This window comes from Myotis nattereri (genome assembly GCF_964212035.1).
Source record: "Myotis nattereri genome assembly, chromosome: 5".
In the NCBI taxonomy this organism is placed as follows: domain Eukaryota; kingdom Metazoa; phylum Chordata; class Mammalia; order Chiroptera; family Vespertilionidae; genus Myotis; species Myotis nattereri.
In genome coordinates, this window is record NC_138080.1 from 77416878 (window position 1) to 77437647 (window position 20770).

Genomic DNA, 20770 nt, shown 5'->3' on the forward strand with positions numbered 1-20770 from the left:
TTTTCGTTTTTCCGGTTGGGTGATTTTTGCTTCTTTGTATTTCAGATCTTTGACTTGATTCTTGCGATCCTCTAGTCTGTTGTTGGAACTCTGCATAATATCCTTTATTTTAGTCAGTGTATGCTTAGTTTCTAGTTGGTCCTTTTTCATAACCTTGAGGGTCTCACTAGATTTCTTGAGGGTCTCACTAAATTTATTGGCGGTTTCTAGAAAATTCTTGAAAAAGCTTAAAAGTGTGGTTTTGAACTCTATATCCAATAGTTTGCTTTTATCCATTTCTGTCATTTGTGACTTGTTTCTTTGTCTCCGCATTTTTTTTGCTTCCCTGTGTTGATAGAGTGGCTTTCTGTGTTAGGTGTCCTATAGGGCCCAGTGGCTCAGCCTCCCCAATTACCTGAGGTGGACACTCTTGGTGCACCCCTTTGTGGGCTTTGTGCAGAGTCTTGTTGTAGTTAAGTCTTGATTGTTGTTGGTATCACTGGGAGGAATTGACCTTCAGGCCAGTTGGCTGTGAGAATCAGCTGTGTTTGCAGTGGGAGAACTTGTGTGCTGGAGACACCCTTCTGGGGCAAGACTTGCTTAGTGGGGCTTTGGTGCTCACTGAGTCTGCCCCCTGAGTGTGTCCCTTATGGATCTGAGGAGTTGTAATCTGGATGGTTCCACTCTGACCACTGGGTACACTGGCTCTTGGATCTCTAAGGAGGTGCTAATTTAGCCTCTGCCTGAGGCTACCCAGCAGGAGCTATGGAGAGATTCCTCTTCTTTGTTTGGAGTTTGGAGGTGCCCAGATGAGGCCCAGCTGTGAAGCAGTGCAAGCTGCTGTGGGGCCTTGGGCCTTCTTTTGGAAGTTCTGGGTCTCTCTGACCCAGCTGCAGTTTGTTAGGTAATTTTCAGGTTACAAAGGGCCAGGCCTTTCATATGCAAAAGCCTCTGTGCACAGCTTGGGTGGGGTGGGGTCTCGGGATCAACAGAGCAGAGCAAGCAGTTATGGCTGCTCCCTAGTCCTACCCTAAGAGGCCCTGGGTCTCAGTGTCCCTGGTAATCGCTGTAAGCACCTCTGAGAGAAAGCCGCCCTCGAGTTCTGCCGGACGCCAGGCAGTCCAGTTTCTCCCCGTATGAGTCAGGGTCCCCAGAGACTCACCTGGAACTGGAGTTCAGAGCAGTTGGGGGCTTGAGACTCCCTCCCGACTGAAAAAGACAACTGCGTCCTCAGCTGCCAGCCCTTTCCACGTCTGCCGCGTCCTCAACTGCCAGCCCTTTCCACGTGTGCCGCGTCCTCAGCCACCAGCTCTTTCCACGTGCACTGCGTCCTCAGCCGCCAGCCCTTTCCACGTGTGCCGTGTCCTCAGTTGCCAGCCCTTTCGGCGTGTGCCTCCGTACCTCTGCACTTTACTTCTGCACCTCCTCTGAGTCTCAGTATGCTTTTCTCTTTCCTTCTAGTTGTAGAATTTCCACTCAGCCAGCCTTCCTGTGGTTCTGGATGATGTCCGTTTTGTCTTTTAGTTGTATTTTTGAAGTGGTTGTGCGAGGCAGCAATTTCTGGTGTTTACCTATGCTGCCATCTTGGTTTCTCTCCCAGTAAATGTTCATCATAGTGTTACCCTACAGTATATTATCTATTGTCAGGTATATGTGTATCAATCTCTAGTCCTGGCACATGGAAAAAGGAAAAGGCTATTCTTCTGGGAGACAGCAACTGGAATCTTGGATTCTCAGGGCTTGGGAAGGCTTGTATTCATCATTATGTTTTGTTAAGTTCGGCCAGAAGCAGCAGTGGTAGCAGTATGTGCCATTATTGACCTTTTACTCTGTGCCTAGTGCTGTGCCAAGTGCATTGATATTCCCTGTCTTATTTTTTGTTAGAATGATAACATGAACTTTTTAAAAAATTTAATTGTTTTATTGATTAAGTTATTGCATATGTGTCCTTATCCCCACATTACCCCCCCATCCCCCCCACTCAGATAACATGAGCTTTTTATTATCATCCCCTTTTTACTGATGAGAAAACTAAGGCTTAGAGGTAAATTGCGTGGCAGTTAAGTAGTAGAGTTGGGATTTGAATCCAGAACTCACTAGCTCAAAAGCACATATCCTTAATGACTATATTACTGTCTCTCAGAGGTGGTTAATCTTGTCAGTATTCTAAAGCTAAACAAGAATAAGGCATTATAGACAAACAGTAAAAATTCTCATGCATCATTTAATACAAGTTAACTCTGTGTTTGAATAATTAAAACTGACTTTCACATTTGACTTGTCCCTTCCCCTCACATAGTCTAGAAAATCAGATTCTTCTTTATCTGTGGACAATACACTCCAGAGCCCCTATGGATGCCTAAAACTGTATAGTACTGAACCATATATATATATTATGTTTTTCCTATACATACCTCTGATAAAGTTTAATTTATAAATTAGGCACAGTAAGAGATTAACAGCAATAACTAATAATAAAATAGAACAAGTATAACAATCCTATATAATAAGAGCCTAATATGCAAATTGACTGAATGGCAGAACGACTGGCAGAACAACCGGTCGCTGTGATGTGCACTGACCACCAGGGGGCAGATGCTCAATGTAGGAGCTCCCCCCAGCCCACAGGCGCCAGGCTAGCCAAGGTGGGTGCCAGTGGGGTTCCGCGATCGCCTCACTGGTCACCTCGCAGAGGGAGGTGACCGGCAGCAGTGGTGGGGGGCGGGGCCGGCAAGCAGGCAGTGCCAGGCTGGCCAAGGCGGGTGCCAGCGGGCGCCCGCCAGATCACCCTGCTGTCGCCTCACAGATTGGCCTTTAGGGACCCTACCCGTGCATGAATTTCGTGTACCAGGCCTCTAGTATATTATAGTAAAAGTTATGTGACTGTGGTCTCTTTCTCTTTGATGACTGATCTGATAACCGAGACAGCTACTAAGTGACTAATGGGCGGGTAGTGTATACAGTGTGGATATGCTGGACAAAGGGATGATTCATGTCCTGGGCAGGATGAGGGGGGCAGTGCAAGGTTTCATCACACTCCTGGAACAGTGCACAATTTAAAACTTATGAATTGTTTATTTCTGTAATTTTCCATTTAATATTTTCAGACTGTGGTTGGCCACTGTAATTGAAACTATGGAAAGCGAAACTCTGCATGGGGTGGGGAGAATTGTTGGAATAAGAAGGGGTAGAGGGGAATAGTACTTTCCCTCTGATAATGCCATACTTGGTTAAGTGGATTTTGCTTGAATTTCCTTCCTTTAGGCCTTAAATGTCAAAATGGAAATTTATCCTGAATAAAGTGACTTCTGAGATAGGAACTATTATGAATGAAATTATTTAAAATGGCATCTTCCATATTTCTCACTTTTAACTTGGAAATGCGCTCTTTTGTCTTTTGGTAATCCAAAAACAGTGCAACTAACATCAGATTGGTTTTTCTGGATGGGGTAATGAAGTTAAATATTTATTTCTGTGGCTGTAATGGGGACTGCTCTGTGAATTCCACTGTACCTTAGTCATTAATGTGACCTTACCTGAGTCTTACCAAGTATTTTTGCCTTCTGGGCACAATAGAGACAGACTCTCCTATTGTTTGCAATTCACCTCATAAAAATTTGAAAGCAGGAAAAAAAGTCCGCCCCCCCCCCCCCCCCCCGCCCCCGGCTCAGGACAAGTTTGCATTCTGCTTTTTTTAAAAAGAAAGTATATTTTTTCATTGATTTTAGAGAGGAGGGAAGAGAGAAAGAGGGATAGAAACATCAATGATGAGAGAGAATCATTGATTGGCTGCCTCCACACACGCTCCACACTGGGGATCAAGTCCACAACCCAGGCATGTGCTCTTACTGGGAATTGAACCATGACCTTCTGGTTCATAGGTCGTTGCTCAACCACTGAGCCATGCTGGTCTGGGCTGCCTTCTGCTTTTTAAAATTAAGTTTGCACTTTCCCTGTGGTATGAAGACAGAGCCCTCCACCTGTGGCTGGGTCTACAGCCCTCTGCCAAAAGCCGGGGCACTTTCTGCTTGAATTGCCAATGCTGGGCAGCGGCAAGAAGACCTCCAGCAGGCAAGCCAAACTTTTGTTTCATTCTGGATGTCAATAAAAAGAGTTTCACCCCCTCCTGACCTGCCTGAGAGACAGAATAGGGAAGTTGTTCATTTCTGTCAGTGCTTTGGGTTTAAGACACACTCAAAAGACATTCTTCCATAGTCCTGAGGTTGATACCTTGTTAACAGCCCAGTCACTAAAAACAGAAGAGCAGTGCTGCCAGAAAAGTGGCTCCTAAGAGTTGGGGTCCAGGGCACTGGTTAAAGGGAAATTATTCCCGGGCTATTTTGGAGAGTCTAGTCCTGAGGACAATTAAACAGTCCAGACAGGTCACTGGGTGAGACCAATTTCCTGCTTTGTTTATTTGAGCCTGATTGTTTTCACCATCGAGCAGCAGGTCATGGTCCTGCTACACTGTTACCCAGCTCTGCTGAGAGCAGTCCCTTTCATATTTGGTTTCTCTAGGCTTCCCTCAGGACCCTAGACATGTCTTTATCTGGTTGGATTGCTCTGGGGTCTCTCTCAGGTCCAGGGCAGAGGGCAGTGCCAGTAATCATTTTCGACTTCATCTTATGCAGGCCTTTGGCTTTATGTCTCGAGTTGCTCTACAAGCAGAGAAGATGAATCATCACCCGGAATGGTTCAATGCCTATAACAAGGTAATGAAATTGTCTTATTTTGGGATCACCTGAATTATGGAGTTTAGGAAACCTCTTTCTTCCTTGTCTTCCTGTACAGCTAAATGTCATTGTGTTTAGGAAAGTATTCTTTTTTTTTTTCTCAGAACCCCTGTGTATTATTGCAATTTAGTAACAAATTTTCAGATCTGCTCAAGAGAACCGTGACTAAGCCCTTTATTTTCATGTTTGTCTTCTGTTGAAACTAATATGAAAGTTGGGCCATATTAGGCTCCTGAATTAAACTTGAATATCAGCCATGCAGATAAAATGTTAAACCCTATTAAGGTAAATTATTGAAAAAATCGGAAGTAAATATCTCGAGGTAAATTTGCTCAAAAGCTGTTCTTTAAATAATAACTATTTATTAAATGCTGTTTCTGCAGTGGGAACTGATCTTCTTAAGACAAACAGCAGACTGAAAAGATTTCATCAATTAATTTTAAAGGGGCATAGTGAGAAGAATACCCCTCAAAAAGTGTCCTTGCCTATGGTCATACCATTTAGAATTTATCTAGTTTTTTTCTGGGGTTCTTTTTTCTCTTTGAAAGTCCTCTTTGAATAAAGAGAAAATTTCATATTTTTGTGATTTATTGGAATAATTCAGAGCATGTAGGTACCAGGATAAGCTTTTCTTTCACAGTTGCCTCTCCTTGCCCATAACTTTGCTTTTGCCTTTTAATTGATTTGCAAAGAAGCAAGAGTCTATTCTTTCATCCCACACCACCTCACTTTCCTAATTTGGAAATGGGCTTTTTTAATGTTGCAAAGATATTACCCTTGATAGCTTGGTTTTTCTCAACATCCTGAAAATAGTGGGTATAATTAAAGTAATGGGAGTTCAAATGAAATCTCAGTCTCTCTCTCTCTCTCTCTCTCTCTCTTTTTTTTTTTCAAGAGACAAAATTTGAGATTCTGGCAGCTGAATTGCCCGTCATATGAGAGAACCTTTTCATCCCTGGGCAGCTGCTGGGGACAGCCTGAAGCTGACTGTGCCCCTGGAGTTTACTGTGTTTTGGAAATGTCCTGTTTATTCATGTTTTCTAAATAATTTACTCTGACCAGTTCTTAAATATGAATGTTGCATAATAGATTGATTTCTGAACCATGAAAGCAGAATACCACAAATCGCAGGTCAGGGTTTTAAAAACTACTTCTTTCTTTCTTAGGTCCAGATAACTCTCACCTCGCATGACTGTGGTCAACTGACCAAAAGAGACGTGAAACTGGCCAAGTTTATTGAAAAAGCAGCTGCTGCTTTGTGATTTCTTTCAAAATGCTTGTAAAATCTTATACACATCTTAGGTGTAATGTACTTTGAGGGTGATTTACATGAACAAATTAAGCTGAAAATTTAGTTCACCTTTCTACCACATTTTGTAAAATCATTGCTTAAATACAAAATGATTTAAATTTGAGCCTGAGGTATTTTTCATTATATCTAAGTCACATATATAAGGCACACCAACCGAGGTAATTGTATTAATAATACAGTATTGAAAAAGAGAAGTAGCATTTTTAAAGACCAGAAATTGGGATGGAGGAGCATTCATACATTTTATAACCTGGAAATTCAAGTGATTATGTTGACTTTACAAATGCATTGTGTTAGAGAATAGTTGTAAGGTAGAAAAAGAATGATACACTCTGTAGGTGAAGGGTTGTAATCATCTGTAACAATTCTTAAGAAGTTAAAATTGATTCTTTAGCTGCTATTATTAATTAGATTTACAAAGTCACAAAAATTGGGTGAGCTGTCTTGTATTTTATTCTTACTTTTCAGGCAGGCAGTTGAAGGAAGAGGACAAGTGTTTTGTCCATAGCTTCCAGAACCTCTGACCTCTGAACTGAAGGTTCATAGCCTTTGAGCTAGAAATTACTTGGGTATTATCCAGTAATGAACTCTATTTACTCCTTGTTTTACTGACAGGAGTAAAATGGAGTATAAAGTAATCTATTATTTAAAAACTGCAATAAGCATTCTTTGAAGGAACTCAGAAATGTACTTATTAATGAGCTTAGAATGTAGACTAAAAGAATGTATACATATATATTCATCCAAGGAACACGTGTTAATCTCTCGAAGCATTATTGTGGGAGGATTTAATAGGAATCATCTTTGAAACCCACCTCACTTTAGAGGCCAGAAAATTCATTCTGCATTACAACAAGCAAACCTTCCCCTCCCCAACCTTCCCCAGCCTCCAATTTGAGAAACTCAATAGGAACATGACAAGGAGGCTGAGCTCTCTGAAGCTAATTCCTGGCTGGTTCTGTTGGCCCGGGAGAGGCAGGCACAGTTTGCCCTGTGGATATGGAGTGTGCAAGGAGGGGAGAAAAAGAAGGCCACCCAGACTCTGTGCTGCCGGGTTCCCAGAGCCTGGGTGCTAGAACTTATGCTTCTTAAAGTTCTTTTAGAGGAAAAGGCAAAGCTGTGTGTTTTTATAAACTCTTATTTATAGATTTTGAGGAACTTTTATGTTTTATTACCAAATATTTTAGTTCAGTACTTCAATTTTTTTACATGAGTTTTTAAACATGAAAAAATATTTTAAGAGTGAATAATACTGCCTAATATATGGTGATGGGAGAAGATTTGACTTTGGGTCAGATCTTTGGGTGGTGGGCACGCAATGCAATATACAGAACTTGTAACATAGAAACCCACACCTGAAACCTATATGACTGTATTAACTAATGTTACCCCAATAAATTTAATTTTTAAAAAGTGAATAGTAAATTGAACCCTTATGTACTGATCATGTAGATTTAGCAATTACCAATATTTTGCCCCAGATACTTCATATAATCCCTCATTTCCTTCTTCTTTGCTAAAGTATTTCCCTGATAGCATTTCATTTTGCCCCCACATCCTTCAGTGAATATCTCTAGAAAATAGGGTAATTTTCTTGTATTAACCAGAATGCCATTATCACACCTAACAATAAACCATGATTTCTTGGTATTACCTAATACCCAGGCAAAATCAATTGCCCTGAAGGTAAAAAATGTGGTTGGACAGTAATTTTGTTCTAATCAGGATCCACATGAAGTCCACCCACCACATCTGGTTGTGTTTTCTTAATCTTTCAGTCTAGAGCAGTGGTTCTCAACCTTCCTAATGCCGCAACCCTTTAATATAGTCCTTCATGTTGTGGTGACCCCCAACCATAAAATTATTTTCGTTGCTACTTCATAACTGTAATTTTGCTACTGTTATGAATCGTAATGTGAATATCTGATATGCAGGATGTATTTTCATTGTTACAAATTGAACATAATTAAAGCATAGTGATGAATCACAAAAACAATATGTAATTATATATGTATTTTCCGATGGTCTTAGGCGACCCCCGTGAAAGGGTCGTTCAACCCCCAAAGGGATCGCGACCCACAGGTTGAGAACCGCTGATCTAGAGCAAGCAAATTCCCCTCTGTTTTCCCCTCCCCCCTTCCCCATGTCATTGACTATTGCAAAAACGGGGTCAGGGATCCTGTAGAATATTCCACCTTCTGGATTTGTTTGTTCTCTTGTGCTATAATTTAACTTGTTTCACTGTACCCTGAATGGAAACCTTTTCCTATTTTGAATGTAAGTCTGAGAGGCTAAACTCAGTGGCTGTTAACATACACCTATATAGCACACTAGAGAAAGCAGGATATGGCTCATAATTGCAATGGTGAAGACCTGAGAATGCAGCTACTAATTAGCATCTACATGGAGGATTGACATAAGGTTCATGTTAAGGTTCATGTTGGTCACATCTGCTTGAACTCACAAACTTATACTATAGAGAATCAAAGGTCCTACACTAACTCTATGGAAATACTCATTGTAGTAAATTGTAACAGAATGAATCCCCAGACTTGCTTCAAGTAACTGACATTTCAACTTGAAAGGACATTGCCAAGGTTGGAGGCCCCCAAGTTTCCTTCTGTTCCAAATCTTGGTGTGATGGCACTGGTGTCTCTGATGTGGTAAGTTTTGGTTTTCTTCCATTTTCTTTCTAAATGATCACTAGAGTAGAGAAGAGTTAAATAGATATGACCTATGACCCCTTCAATGTAACAAACCAGGGCCAGCCCGAAATGAAAGTTCTTTTCATAATGGTTACTTTCTGACATTAAAAAGATTTAGGAAATATTTGGATACATAGACTAGACATGGTTTTTATGTCTTTGTTCTAGACAAAAAGCAGCAGCATGTATATTTTTTTAACACAAACCTGAACTTTATTATTAAAATACTAGAGGCCTGGTGCATGAAATTCATGCACGGGGGGGAGGGGGAGGGGGGGGCGTTTCAGCCCAGACTGTGCCCTCTCGCATTCCAGGACCCCTCGCCCCTTACTGCTCACCTGCTTGCTGCTCCTTACTGCTCAGCTTGATTAGCGCTGCCGTGGAGGTGGGAGAGGCTCCTGCCACCACTGCTGCACTCACCAGCCGTGAGCCTGGGTTCTGGCTGAGTGGTGCTCTCTGCGGGAGTGCACTGACCACCGGGGGCAGCTCCTGTGTTGAGTGTTTGCCCCCTGGTGGTCAGGGCACATCATGGTGACCAGTTGTTTCACTGTTCATTCCGCCTTTTGGTCGATTTGCTTATTAGGGTTATATTATATAGGATTGGGGCTACTAGTGTTGGTATGAAGCAGTCTTTATACTGTCTAATTTAGCATTCAAAAATATACTGGTTGAACTCTGTAACTTCCAATTTTGTAAAATTTCCTATAGAGCAGCAAGAGCTGAAATAGAGCTTGACTTTAATATGTGAGATTTGTGTTTCAGTGGCAGATACTGGGACGAGTAAAGGAATGACTCTTGGCCAAAAGACTTGAGTCACCAAGCTGCCATGCCTGCTAACTGCTGACTTTCCCTGCTGTGTGAAGCTGAGGTGGTGCTGCCCACGTCGGGCAGAGTGTGAGTTGCCGCTGAAGGGCAGAAGAGGCCCCCCTTTGGCTTCTCATCCCAGGATGCCCACGTGTCCATGAGAAGGTCTGGGTGATTTCAGTGAACCCAGATAAGCTTGTCACCTCTGACTCCATTCACCAGCTGGAGTTCCATTCCCAGGTGACATGTCTTCATCAGTGACTTCAGAGCCACATTTAGCTGTGGATGCCGAGGAAATCCCTCAGCAGAGATTTTCTGATGGAAGCAGTGCACTAAGGACAACCGGGCCCTTCTCTGGTACTCTCAGAGGGCCATCATTCCTCACCCCTCCAGGCATCGTGAGGAATTCTTTACATTCTTATTCTCTTCTCCATGGCTCTGGTGCTGAAAAAAGGAAGGCATAAAAGTGTACAGCTGGGGTTCCTGGAGGTGGAATTCCACTATGCTCAGCTACTTGAGTGAGCCTAGGATCCCTGGTGCCATTCATTTGTATATTGATATAGCACACACTCACTGAGGGCTATCTACATGCCCCCAATGGGATTTGGCACATTGTATTGGGGCAGGTGGAGACAGACCTGATTCAGTCTCTGAGCAACTGCTCTAGGAATCCACTGTGGGGATGTTAGGCTAGAGCCCAGAAGGCATTAGGGGGCATATGACCAAAGGAGGCAGTAAGAGGTATAGAAGGAGCTGATTCCTGAGGGAGAGAGTATAAACTGTAAAGATGAGACTAAAGTTTGAATCTTGGGACATTAATCAAAGTGAGTCTTAAAACTTGATTGTTGATGATTTTTTGTTGTTTTGTTCATCTTCACCTAAGGATATTTTTTCACTGATCTTTTAAAGTGTAAAAGAGAGGGAAAGGCAGAGAGAAACATTGATGTGAGAGAAACACATTGATTGGTTGCCTCCCGCACATGCTCCAACCAGGGTCCGGACAAGGTACATGACCATGACTGGAATTGAACCCGGGACCCTTTGGCCTGCAGGCTGATGCTCTGTTCACTGAGCCAAACTGACTAGGGCTGACTGTTGATGATTTTAAGTGGAAAAATTGAGTAAATATGATGGGTTGCCTACAAGAGTACTTTTCTACAAGGAATGGTCATATATACTTGTTTTAGAACACCCGGGACAGCGGAGGTGGTGGGTGGTCACCTCCTTTTCTTGTGGCCCAAGAACTTAGGTTTCCAGGAATTTGACTAATTGAGCCACTGAAGATTTAATACAACAGGGCTACCCAGATCCCTTTGTCTTGATTTGCTTTAAAAACCAAAGATGATAGGAGAAGACAAGCAAGGGAAATATATTAATCCCAAGAATTGAACAGAGCAAAAAATTCTGTTGCTCTTGTACCTAAAACATCTCCCCATGGGCTCATCCCTTACACTCTAGTCTAGATGGTTCATATGTGTACATTCCATGCCCCCACTTAGCGTCTGTTTCTTATGTTCTAGCTCCAAACCTATCAAAACCTTTCCTTGCCCTTCCAGGTGTTTCCAGTGCTGTGCACTTGCTCTTAGAACCCCTTGCTTTCCACTCTTCTATAGCCCGTACTTATTGGAACATAGTACTAAGGACCTTAGTCTGTCAGATCAGAGTACTTGGTGAAGAAGAAGAGGTTTTCATCTGGCCTATCTCCGGCTCCCAGTTTTAGCCTGGAACTTCACAGTTGCAGTGTGCTCACAACTGTTTTTGCTGAACTGAGGTGCACAGTCTCCTTGGGAAGAGAGGATCTGTGCATAGATCGGCTGGGGAGCTTGCCCCTGCAGGGGCCTGTGGACTAGTCATGTATTAGAATGCCCAAGAATGACCTCATAAAGCAAAGATTCTCCTCGTGGATCCTTCTCTGAGGTCTTTGGAAAATAGATGCTGAGGAAATCCCTAAGCAGAGATTTTCTGTTAGACGACAAAAGCGAAGAATAAAAATTGAACATTGGGAAAATGTCTCAACGTCATACCCGCCCAAGGATCATTCCCAGTACCCTGTTGGATAATGCATCGATGTTCTGGGAAAGAATCAGGACATTTCAGTAAATATTCTCTATTTCTATTGCTTATTAAGAAATGTGCAGTAGCAGTGGTAGCAGGGTGCCAGTGCTCTCAGCCTTTCCCCACAGGCACTCATCCATTTCTTAGATTGAGATGCACGTCCTCGATAACCTGGTTTCTCTGGTGAGGTTTTATGAAGGCTCAGCCAAACATTTTACTTCTTTGGCTTTAGTATCACGACTGGCTGGTTGAGTCAAATATTCAGTCATGCTCTTATTTGGCCTGTAGACTAAATGAGTAGTTTGACTTCATTTTGTCTTTTTTTTGTTAACTACTGTGTTAGATAATTTGAATGCCTTTTTTTTTTGGATAATTGACCCTATCTCAAATCAGATAAATTGAATATCTTGTTTTTATACAATATAAAAGTATATACATTCTGTATTTTTTTTTACTGTGTGAGAATGTGTTCATTTGTTATATTTAATGAAAAAAAAGTTACACTCTTAGAGAAAAATTGCAAAGCACAGGTAAATATAAACAAACAGGAATAAGAATCACCTCCAACCTCACCACTATCAACATTTTGGGATATTTCCTGCCAAGTTTTCTTCTACTCATTTTTGTACAGTTGTGATAATTTTGAGTAGAGAATTTTATATCTTATTTTGTTTTTGTGTTAAATTTTTTTTATTGATTTGAGAGAGAGAGAGAGAGAGAGAGAGAGAGAGAGATGGAATCGACTTGTTGTTTTACTTATTTATGCATTCATTGGTTGAGTCTTGTATGTGCCCTGACTGGGGATCAAACCTGCAACCTTGGTGTATTGGGACAACACTCTAACCAATTGAGCTACCCAGCAAGGGCTGTTTTTGTGTTTTGCTACCCAATGGATCATAAACATATTTCTAAACCATGAAAAATGGATAGACATATTTTAGTATCTGTATAATATTTCCTGAGATGGATGTGCTATAATTTACTTAACCAGTTCTTTTTGTTAGACTTTTAAATCATGTCTAAGTTCTCACTACTGTGAATAATGCTGGGATAAACACACTTGGCCCACGTCACTGTTTGTATTCTTTTGTCAGATTGTATTCTTTTGGGGTAGATTCCTTGGGTCAGAGGATAGGAACAGTTCTAAGGCTTTTCAGAAAAGTATGAATTTACATTTCCCCTGGCAGTTTATGAGAATGCTCCAACACACTATACTCTTGCCAGCATTAAATATTATCATGTTTAAGACTTTGCTAATTTTATAAACAAAAAGAATGGTTTTATTTATTTTCCATCTCCCTGATTAGCAGTGCTGCTGAACATTTTGGGGAAAGTTCATTGGCATTTGTATTTTCATTGATTTGTAAGCACCGGTCTGGGTGATTATTTGATTATTACCTGTTTTCCTTACTAGACTGACAGTATTTAGTTTTGCTCATTTTATACCTCCAGTGCCCACTGTAATGTCTGGCATGTAGTAGGAACTCAATAAAAATTTGTCAGATGAGTAAATAATGATGATGCTTTGTTTGTTTGAGAAGGAGTGGTTACTATTCTGTTTCAGAGGTCCAGAGAGAAAGAACTGAGAAACTGAATGAGGATAATGATCATCATACATATTTCAATGGACATTCAGTCAGTATTTCATTGCAATTTTAAAGTATATATAAACTTATATTCACAGAAGGGGGAAAGTAAACTCTAATCCAGTGATGGCGAACCTTTTGAGCTCGGCGTGTCAGCATGTTGAAAAACCCTAACTTAACTCTGGTGCTGTGTCACATATAGAAATTTTTTGATATTGCAACCATAGTAAAACAAAGACTTATATTTTTGATATTTATTTTATATATTTAAATGCCATTTAACAAAGAAAAATCAACCAAAATAATGAGTTCGCGTGTCACCTCTGACATGCGTATCATAGGTTCGCCATCACTGCTCTAGTCCCTGCAAAAAACTATTTATTCTTTGGGGATCTTGCTGTGTTGTGAGATAATCATACCTCTTATTCAACTTTTTGACAGGAGGAAAGATACTCAATGTCAGGCATTTGTGAAGAGAGTCATAACGAGTAATCTGTTTAAGATAATTATGATTAGCACCATCTCAATGAATGCCTTTTTGGTGGTCTTATGGACTGATTATAAAATAAGATACAGGTTTTTCAGAGTTTTTGAGGTAAGCAGACCAAATGATCCTTTTTTTCCTTTCTGTTTCACCTGTTTTAATTCTGAAAATGTTATACAGTTTTTAAGATATTTTGTTCAAGAAAATTTTCTGCAGAAAAATTCTAAGGGCTTTTAAAATATGCTCTAAAATCTAGGAAGATGGTGACAGTGGTGCCATGGTTTTTTAATTTCCCTGAATCCCCTCTTAGAAAAGATAGAGCAACCAAATAGCAAAAGCAAAAACCTATGGGCAGCATTTGCATCAAAACTAGTTAACAAGGTATCCTTACAAAGAGCCACAATTGTATATTATTAGCCTTGGTGGCAGAGGAAGCAGTAAGAAGCAACTTGTCACATACAGGGAATCTTCAATGAGATTAGTAACTGAATTCTCAGAAACTCTGGAGGTCAGAAGGCAATGAAATGACATATTTAAAATACTGCAGGAAAAATATTGTCAATTAAGAATTTTATATCCATATATAAAATTAACACCCAGAATCTATGGCTTTTCTATACACCAATAATGAACTCACAGAAAGAGAAATTAAAAAAGCAATCCAATTTACCATTACAACAAAAAAATTAAGATACCTAGGAATAAACTTAACCAAGGAGATAAAGGACCTGTATCAGAAAATTTCAGAATGCTGAAAAAAGAGGTAGAGGAAGACATGAACAAATGGAAGAATATACTATGTTCATGGATTGGTAGAATCAACATCATTAAAATGTCCATACTACCCAAAGCAATCTATAAATTCAATGCAATCCCCATTAAAATACCAATGCCATACTTCAAAGACATAGAACAAATTCTCCAAAAATTCATCTGGAATAAAAAAAGACCCCGAATAGCTGCAGCAATCTTGAGAAAGAAGAACAGTGTTGGAGGGAGCACAATACCAGATATCAAGCTATACTACAAAGCCATTGTTCTCAAAATTGTCTGGTACTGGCACAAGAACAGACATATAGACCAGTGGAACAGGACAGAGAACCCAGAAATTGATGCAAGCCATTATGTGCAATTAATATTTGACAAAGGAGGCAAGACCATACAATGGAGTCAAGACAGTCTCTTCAATAAATGGTGTTGGGAAAACTGGACAGATACTTGCAAAAAAATGAAACTAGACCACCAACTTACAGCATACACGAAAATAAACTCAAAATGGATAAAGGACTTAAACATAAGATGGGAAACCATAAAAATCTTAGAAGAAGTCATAGGCAGCAAAATAGCAGACATTTGTCGTAGCAATATATTTAACGATACAGCTCTTAAGACAATGGAAACTAAGGAGAAAATAAACAAATGGGACTTTATCAAAATAAAAAGCTTCTGCACAGCAAAAGAAACGATCAACAAAACAAGACAGCCCACTGCATGGGAGAACATATTTGCCAATATTATCTCCGATAAGGGTTTAATCTCCAACATTTACAGGGAACTTATACAACTTAACAAAAGGAAGATAACCCAATCAAAAAATGTGCAAATGACCTAAATAGACACTTTTCGAAAGAGGACATACAGAAAGCCAAGAGACATATGAGAACATGCTCAAAGTCACTAATCATCCGAGAGATGCAAATCAAAACAACAATGAGGTAACCTTACACCTGTCAGAGTGGCTATCATCAACAAATCAACAAACAACAAGTGCTGGAGAGGATGTGGAGAAAAAGGAACCCTCCTTCACTGCTGGTGGGAATGCAGACTGGTGCAGCCACTGTTGAAAACAGTATGGTGTTTCCTCAAAAAATTAAAAATGGAACTGCCATTTGACCCAGTAATCCCACTTCTAGGAATATATCCCAAGAAAACAGAAACACCAATCAGAAAGGATATATGCACTCCTATGTTATAACAGCACAGGTTACAATAGCTAAGATTTGGAAACAGCCTAAGTGCCCATCAGCAGATGAGTGGATTAGAAAACTGTGGTACATCTACACAATGGAATACTACGCTGCTATGAAAAAGAAGGAATTCTTACATTTGCAACAGCATGGATGGAACTGGAGAGCATTATGCTAAGTGAAATAAGCCAGTCAGTGAAAGAAAAAAACCACATGATCTCACATATTTATGGATAATAAAGAACATTATAAACTGATGAACAAAAATAGATAGGCAGAGAAGCATCGAACAGACTGTCAAACAACAGCAGGAAGGCTGGGGAGGGTTGGGGAGCAGGGGGAGGTAAGAGATCAATCAAAGGACTTGTATGCATGCATATAAGCCTAACCAGTGGACACAAGACACTGGGAGGGGGGTGAGGGCATGTGACAGGGGGTAGGGGAGGCTGGGGGAAGGTCAATTGGGAATAAAAGGAGACATATGTACTACTATTTGTAATACTTTAAACAATAAAAAAAGGAAAAAAATAAATATGCGGAAAAAAAGAATTTTATATCCAGCAAAACTGTCCTTCAAAAATGAAGAAAAAATCAGAACATTCCTATTTAAACAAAAGCTGAAGGAGTTTGTTGCTAGTAGACCTGTTCTACAAGGAATGGTAAAGGTAGCTCTCTAGGTTGAAATGTAACTAGATAGTAACTTAAGCTATATGAAGGAATAAAGAACACTGATAAGAGTAATTATATAGGTAAATATAAAAGCCAGTATTATTGTATTTTGGGTTTGTAACTTTTTCCCTACATGGTTTAAAATATAAATGCATAAAACAATAGTTATAGATTAATGGGCACACAATTATAAAGATGTATTTTGTGAAAACAAAAACAAAGGTGGGGATGGAGCTGTCTAGGAACAGAATCTATACATATAAAAGCCCAGCGACCATTAAGGCGGAACGACCGGAATGACCAGAATGACTGGTTGCTATGATGCACATTGACCACCAGGGGGCAGACACTCAATGCAGGAGCTGCCCCCTGGTGGTCAGTGCACTCCCACAGCGGGAGTGCTGCTCAGCCAGAAGCCAGGCTCACAGCTGGTGAGCACAGCGGTGTTGTAAGGAGGGAGCAGGCAGGAGTAAAGGAGTGAGCAGATGGGTGGTTAGGAGCGAGCGGTTCTGGATTGTGAGAGGGATGTCCCACTGCCCGATTGGGCCTAAATTGGCAGTCAGACATCCCTGAGGGGTTCCGGATTGTGAGAGGAACACAGACCAGGCTGAGGAACCTCCCCAACGGCCCCCGTGCACAAATTTCATGCATCGGTTCTTTAGTTGTTATATATTATTGAAGCTAAGATTGTATTAATTTCAAATAGATTGGTTATAAATTTAAGAGGTTAATTGTAGTTCTGAGGGTAATCACCAATATATATATATATATACAGAAAAACAAATGAGAAAGGAATGAAATAATACCAAAAAAAAAAAAAATCAAACACAAAAGAAAGCCATATGGAGGAACTGAGGCACTGAAGATGTGACATATATAAAACAAGTAGCAAAATGGCAGAAATATTTTCTTCCTTATTAGTAATTACCTTAAATGTAAATTAATTAAACTCTGAAATTAAAACAGAATGTATCACCAAAAGTCCACATATATGCTGTCTCAATAATATTCACTTGAGATCCAAAGATATAAATAGGTTGAAAGTGAAAGAATGAAAAATATCTCATGCAAAAGGAAACCAAAAGAGAGCTGAGTTGGCCATAATAACATTAGGCAAAATAGACATTAAGGCAAAAACTCTTAAAAGAGGCAAAGAAGGACATTTTGTATTGAAACAGGTCAGTTCATCAAGAAGATATGTTTTTCTCAAGTACATATTGGGAATTATTCTGTCTAGACCATGTATGTGGTAGGCCAGTATGGTATAGGCATAGGATAGACCAAGACCTATGGATAGAATTGTGATTCTAGACATAAATCAACTATCTATGGCCAATTGATTTTTTACAAGATGCCGGACCATTCACTTGGAGGAAAAGTAGTCTTTTCATCAAATAGTGCTGGGACAACTTGATATCCACATACAAAAGAGTAAAGTTGAAGGCCTGTTTCACACCCTGTATAAAAATTATCTCAAAATGGATCAACATCCTAAATATAAAAGCTAGAACTCTTTAAAAAACAACATAGGGGTAAATCTTTATGACCTTGAATTTGGCAATGGACTCTTACACACCAAGAGAATAGGTAACAACAAAAAAAAGATAATTTAGACTTCATCAAAATTGAAAACATTTGTGAATCTAAGAACACTATCAAGAATGAAAAGATAACTCAGAATGAGAGAAAATACTTGCAAATCATATATCTCATAAGGGATTAATATCCACAATATATAATGAACTTTTACAATTCAACAATCTAAACAACCCAATTCAAAAAAATGGGCACAGGAGAAACCAAGATGGCAGCATAGGTAAACACCTGAAATTGCTGCCTCACACAACCACTTCAAAAATACAACTAAAAGACAAAACAGACATCATCCAGAACCACAGGAAGGCTGGCTGATTGGAAATTCTACAACTAGAAGAAAAGAGCAAAGCACACTGAGACTCAGAGGAGGTGTGGAAGTAAAGTGCAGAGGTACAGAGGCGCATGCGGAAAGGGCTGGCAACTGAGGACACAGTTGTTTTTTTCAATGGGGAGGGAGTCACAAGCTCCCAACTGCTCTGAATGCCAGTTTCGGGTGAGTCTCTGGGGACCCAGACTCATACAGGGAGAAACTGGACTGTCTGGCATCGGGCAGAACTTGAGGGCGGCTTTCTCTCAGAGGTGCTTGCAGCAATTACCGGGACACTGAGACCTGGGGCCTCTTAGGGCTGGGCTGAGGATCAGCCATAGTTGTTTGCTCTGCCCTGTTGATTCCCTGAGACCCCACCCCACCCAAGCTGTGGGCAGAGGCTTTTGCATATGAATGGCCTGGCCCTTTGCAAATCTAAAATTACTTAACAACTAAATCTAAAATTACCTAAGAAACTGCAGCTGGGTCAGAGATACCCAGGACTTCCAAAAGAAGGTCCAAGGCCCCACAGCAGCTTGCATTGCTTCACTGCTGGGCCTCATCTGGGCACCTCCAAACCCCAAAGAAGAGGAATCTGTAGATCTCTCCGTAGTTCCTGATGGTCAGCCTCAGGCAGAGGCTAAATTAGCACCTCCTTAGAGATCCAAGAGCCAGTGTACTCAGTGGTCAAAGTGGGACCATCCAGATTACAACTCCTCAGATCCATAAGGAACACACTCAGGGGGCAGACTCAGTGAGCACCAAAGCCCCACTAAGCAAGTCCTGCCCCATAAGGGTGTCTCCAGCACAGAAGTTCTCCCACTGTAGACACAGCTGATTCTCACAGCCAATTGGCCTGGAGGTCAACTCCTCCCAGTGATACCTACAACAAGCAAGGCTTAACTACAACAAGACTGTGCACAAAGCCCACAAAGGGGTGCACCAAGAATGTCCACCTCAGGTAATTGGGGAGGCTGAGCCACTGGGCCCTATAAGACACCTAGCATAGAAATCCACTCTATCAACACAGGGAAGTATAAAAAATGTGGAGACAAAGAAATAGGTCACATATGACAGAAATGGAGGAAAGCAAACTACTGGATATAGAGTTCAAAACCACACTTTTAAGGTTTTTCAAGAATTTCCTAAAAACCACCGATAAATTTAGTGAGACCCTCGATAAATCTAGTGAGACCCTCGAGGTTATAAAAAAGGACCAACTAGAAATTAAGCATACACTGACTGAAATAAAGAATATTATACAGAGATCCAACAGCAGACTAGAGGATTGCAAGAATCAAGTCAAATATTTGAAATACGAAGAAGCAAAAAACACCCAACCGGAAAAAACAAAAAGAAAAAGAATCCAAAAATATGAAGATAGTGTAAGGAGCCTCTGGGACAACTTCAAGCGTACCAACATCCAAATTATGGAGGTGCCAGAAGAAGAGAGAGAGCAAGATACTGAAAACCTATTTGAAGAAATAATGACAGTGCTGAAACCGGTTTGGCTCAGTGGATAGAGCGTCGGCCTGCAGACTGAAAGGTCCCAGGTTCGATTCCGGTGAAGGGCATGTACCTGGGTTGCGGGCATATCCCCGGTGGGGGATGTGCAGGAGGTGGCTGATCGATGTTTCTCTCTCATCGATGTTTCTGACTATCTCTCTCCCTTCCTCTCTGTAAAAAATCAATAAAAATATATTAAAAAAAAAAAAGAAATAATGACAGAAAACTTCCCCTACCTGGTGAAAGAAATAAACTTACAAGTCCAGGAAGCGCAGACAACCCCAAACAAAAGGAATCCAAAGAGGACCACACCAAGACACATCATAATTAAAATGCCAAGTGCAAAAGACAGAGAATCTTAAAAGCAGCAAGAGAAAAACAGTTAGTTACCTCCAAGGGAGTACCCATAAGATTGTCAGCTAATTTCTCAATAGAAACTATGCAGGCCAGAAGGGAGTGGCAAGAAATATTCAAAGTGATGAATGCCAAGAACCTACAACCAAGATTACTTTATCCAGCAAAGCTATCATTCAGAATTGAAGGTCAGATAAAGAGCTTCACAAATAAGAAAAAACTAAAGGAGTTCATCACCACCAAACCTGTATTATATGAAATGCTGAAAGGTATTCTTTAAGAAGAGGAAGAAGAAAAAGGTAAGATAAAAATTATGAACAACAAATACACACCTATCAACAAGTGAATCTAAAAATCAAGTGAATAAATATTCTGATGAACAGAATAAACTGGTGAATATAATAGAATCAGGGGCATAGAAAGGGAGTGGACTGACAATACTCGGGGGGGAAAGGGGTATGGGGGAGTGCGGGAAGAGACTGGACAAAAATTGTACATCTATGGATGAGGACAGTGGGGGAAGGGGAAGGACAGAAGGTGGGTTGGGAAATGGGTGGAGGGGAGCTATGGGGGGAAAAAGAGGAACAACTGTAATAATCTGAACAATAAAGATTTAATTTAAAAAAATGGGCACAGCGGCCTGGCCTGCGTGATTCAGTAGTTAGAGCATTGGCCCAAGTGATTCTGCATCAAGGGCACATATGGGTTGCAGG

At 40.6% G+C, this 20770-nt stretch overlaps 2 protein-coding genes across 2 annotated transcripts in view; both read left to right on the forward strand.

Annotated features, from left to right (window-relative positions):
• Nucleotides 1-7440, forward strand: part of PCBD2 (pterin-4 alpha-carbinolamine dehydratase 2) — a 61714-nt gene extending 54274 nt beyond the window's left edge. Inside the window, exons 3-4 of the mRNA XM_081092290.1 lie at nt 4611-4691; nt 5879-7440. Of these exons, the coding sequence (XP_080948416.1) occupies nt 4611-4691; nt 5879-5974 (177 nt within the window). The 3' untranslated portion in view covers nt 5975-7440. The remainder of the gene's footprint in view (nt 1-4610; nt 4692-5878) is intronic.
• Nucleotides 7441-8664: 1224 nt separating this feature from the next.
• CATSPER3 (cation channel sperm associated 3) overlaps nt 8665-20770 on the forward strand; it is a gene marked incomplete at both ends in the record, with an annotated part of 28981 nt that continues 16875 nt past the window's right edge. Inside the window, 2 exons of the mRNA XM_081092782.1 lie at nt 8665-8687; nt 13616-13769. Of these exons, the coding sequence (XP_080948908.1) occupies nt 8665-8687; nt 13616-13769 (177 nt within the window). The remainder of the gene's footprint in view (nt 8688-13615; nt 13770-20770) is intronic.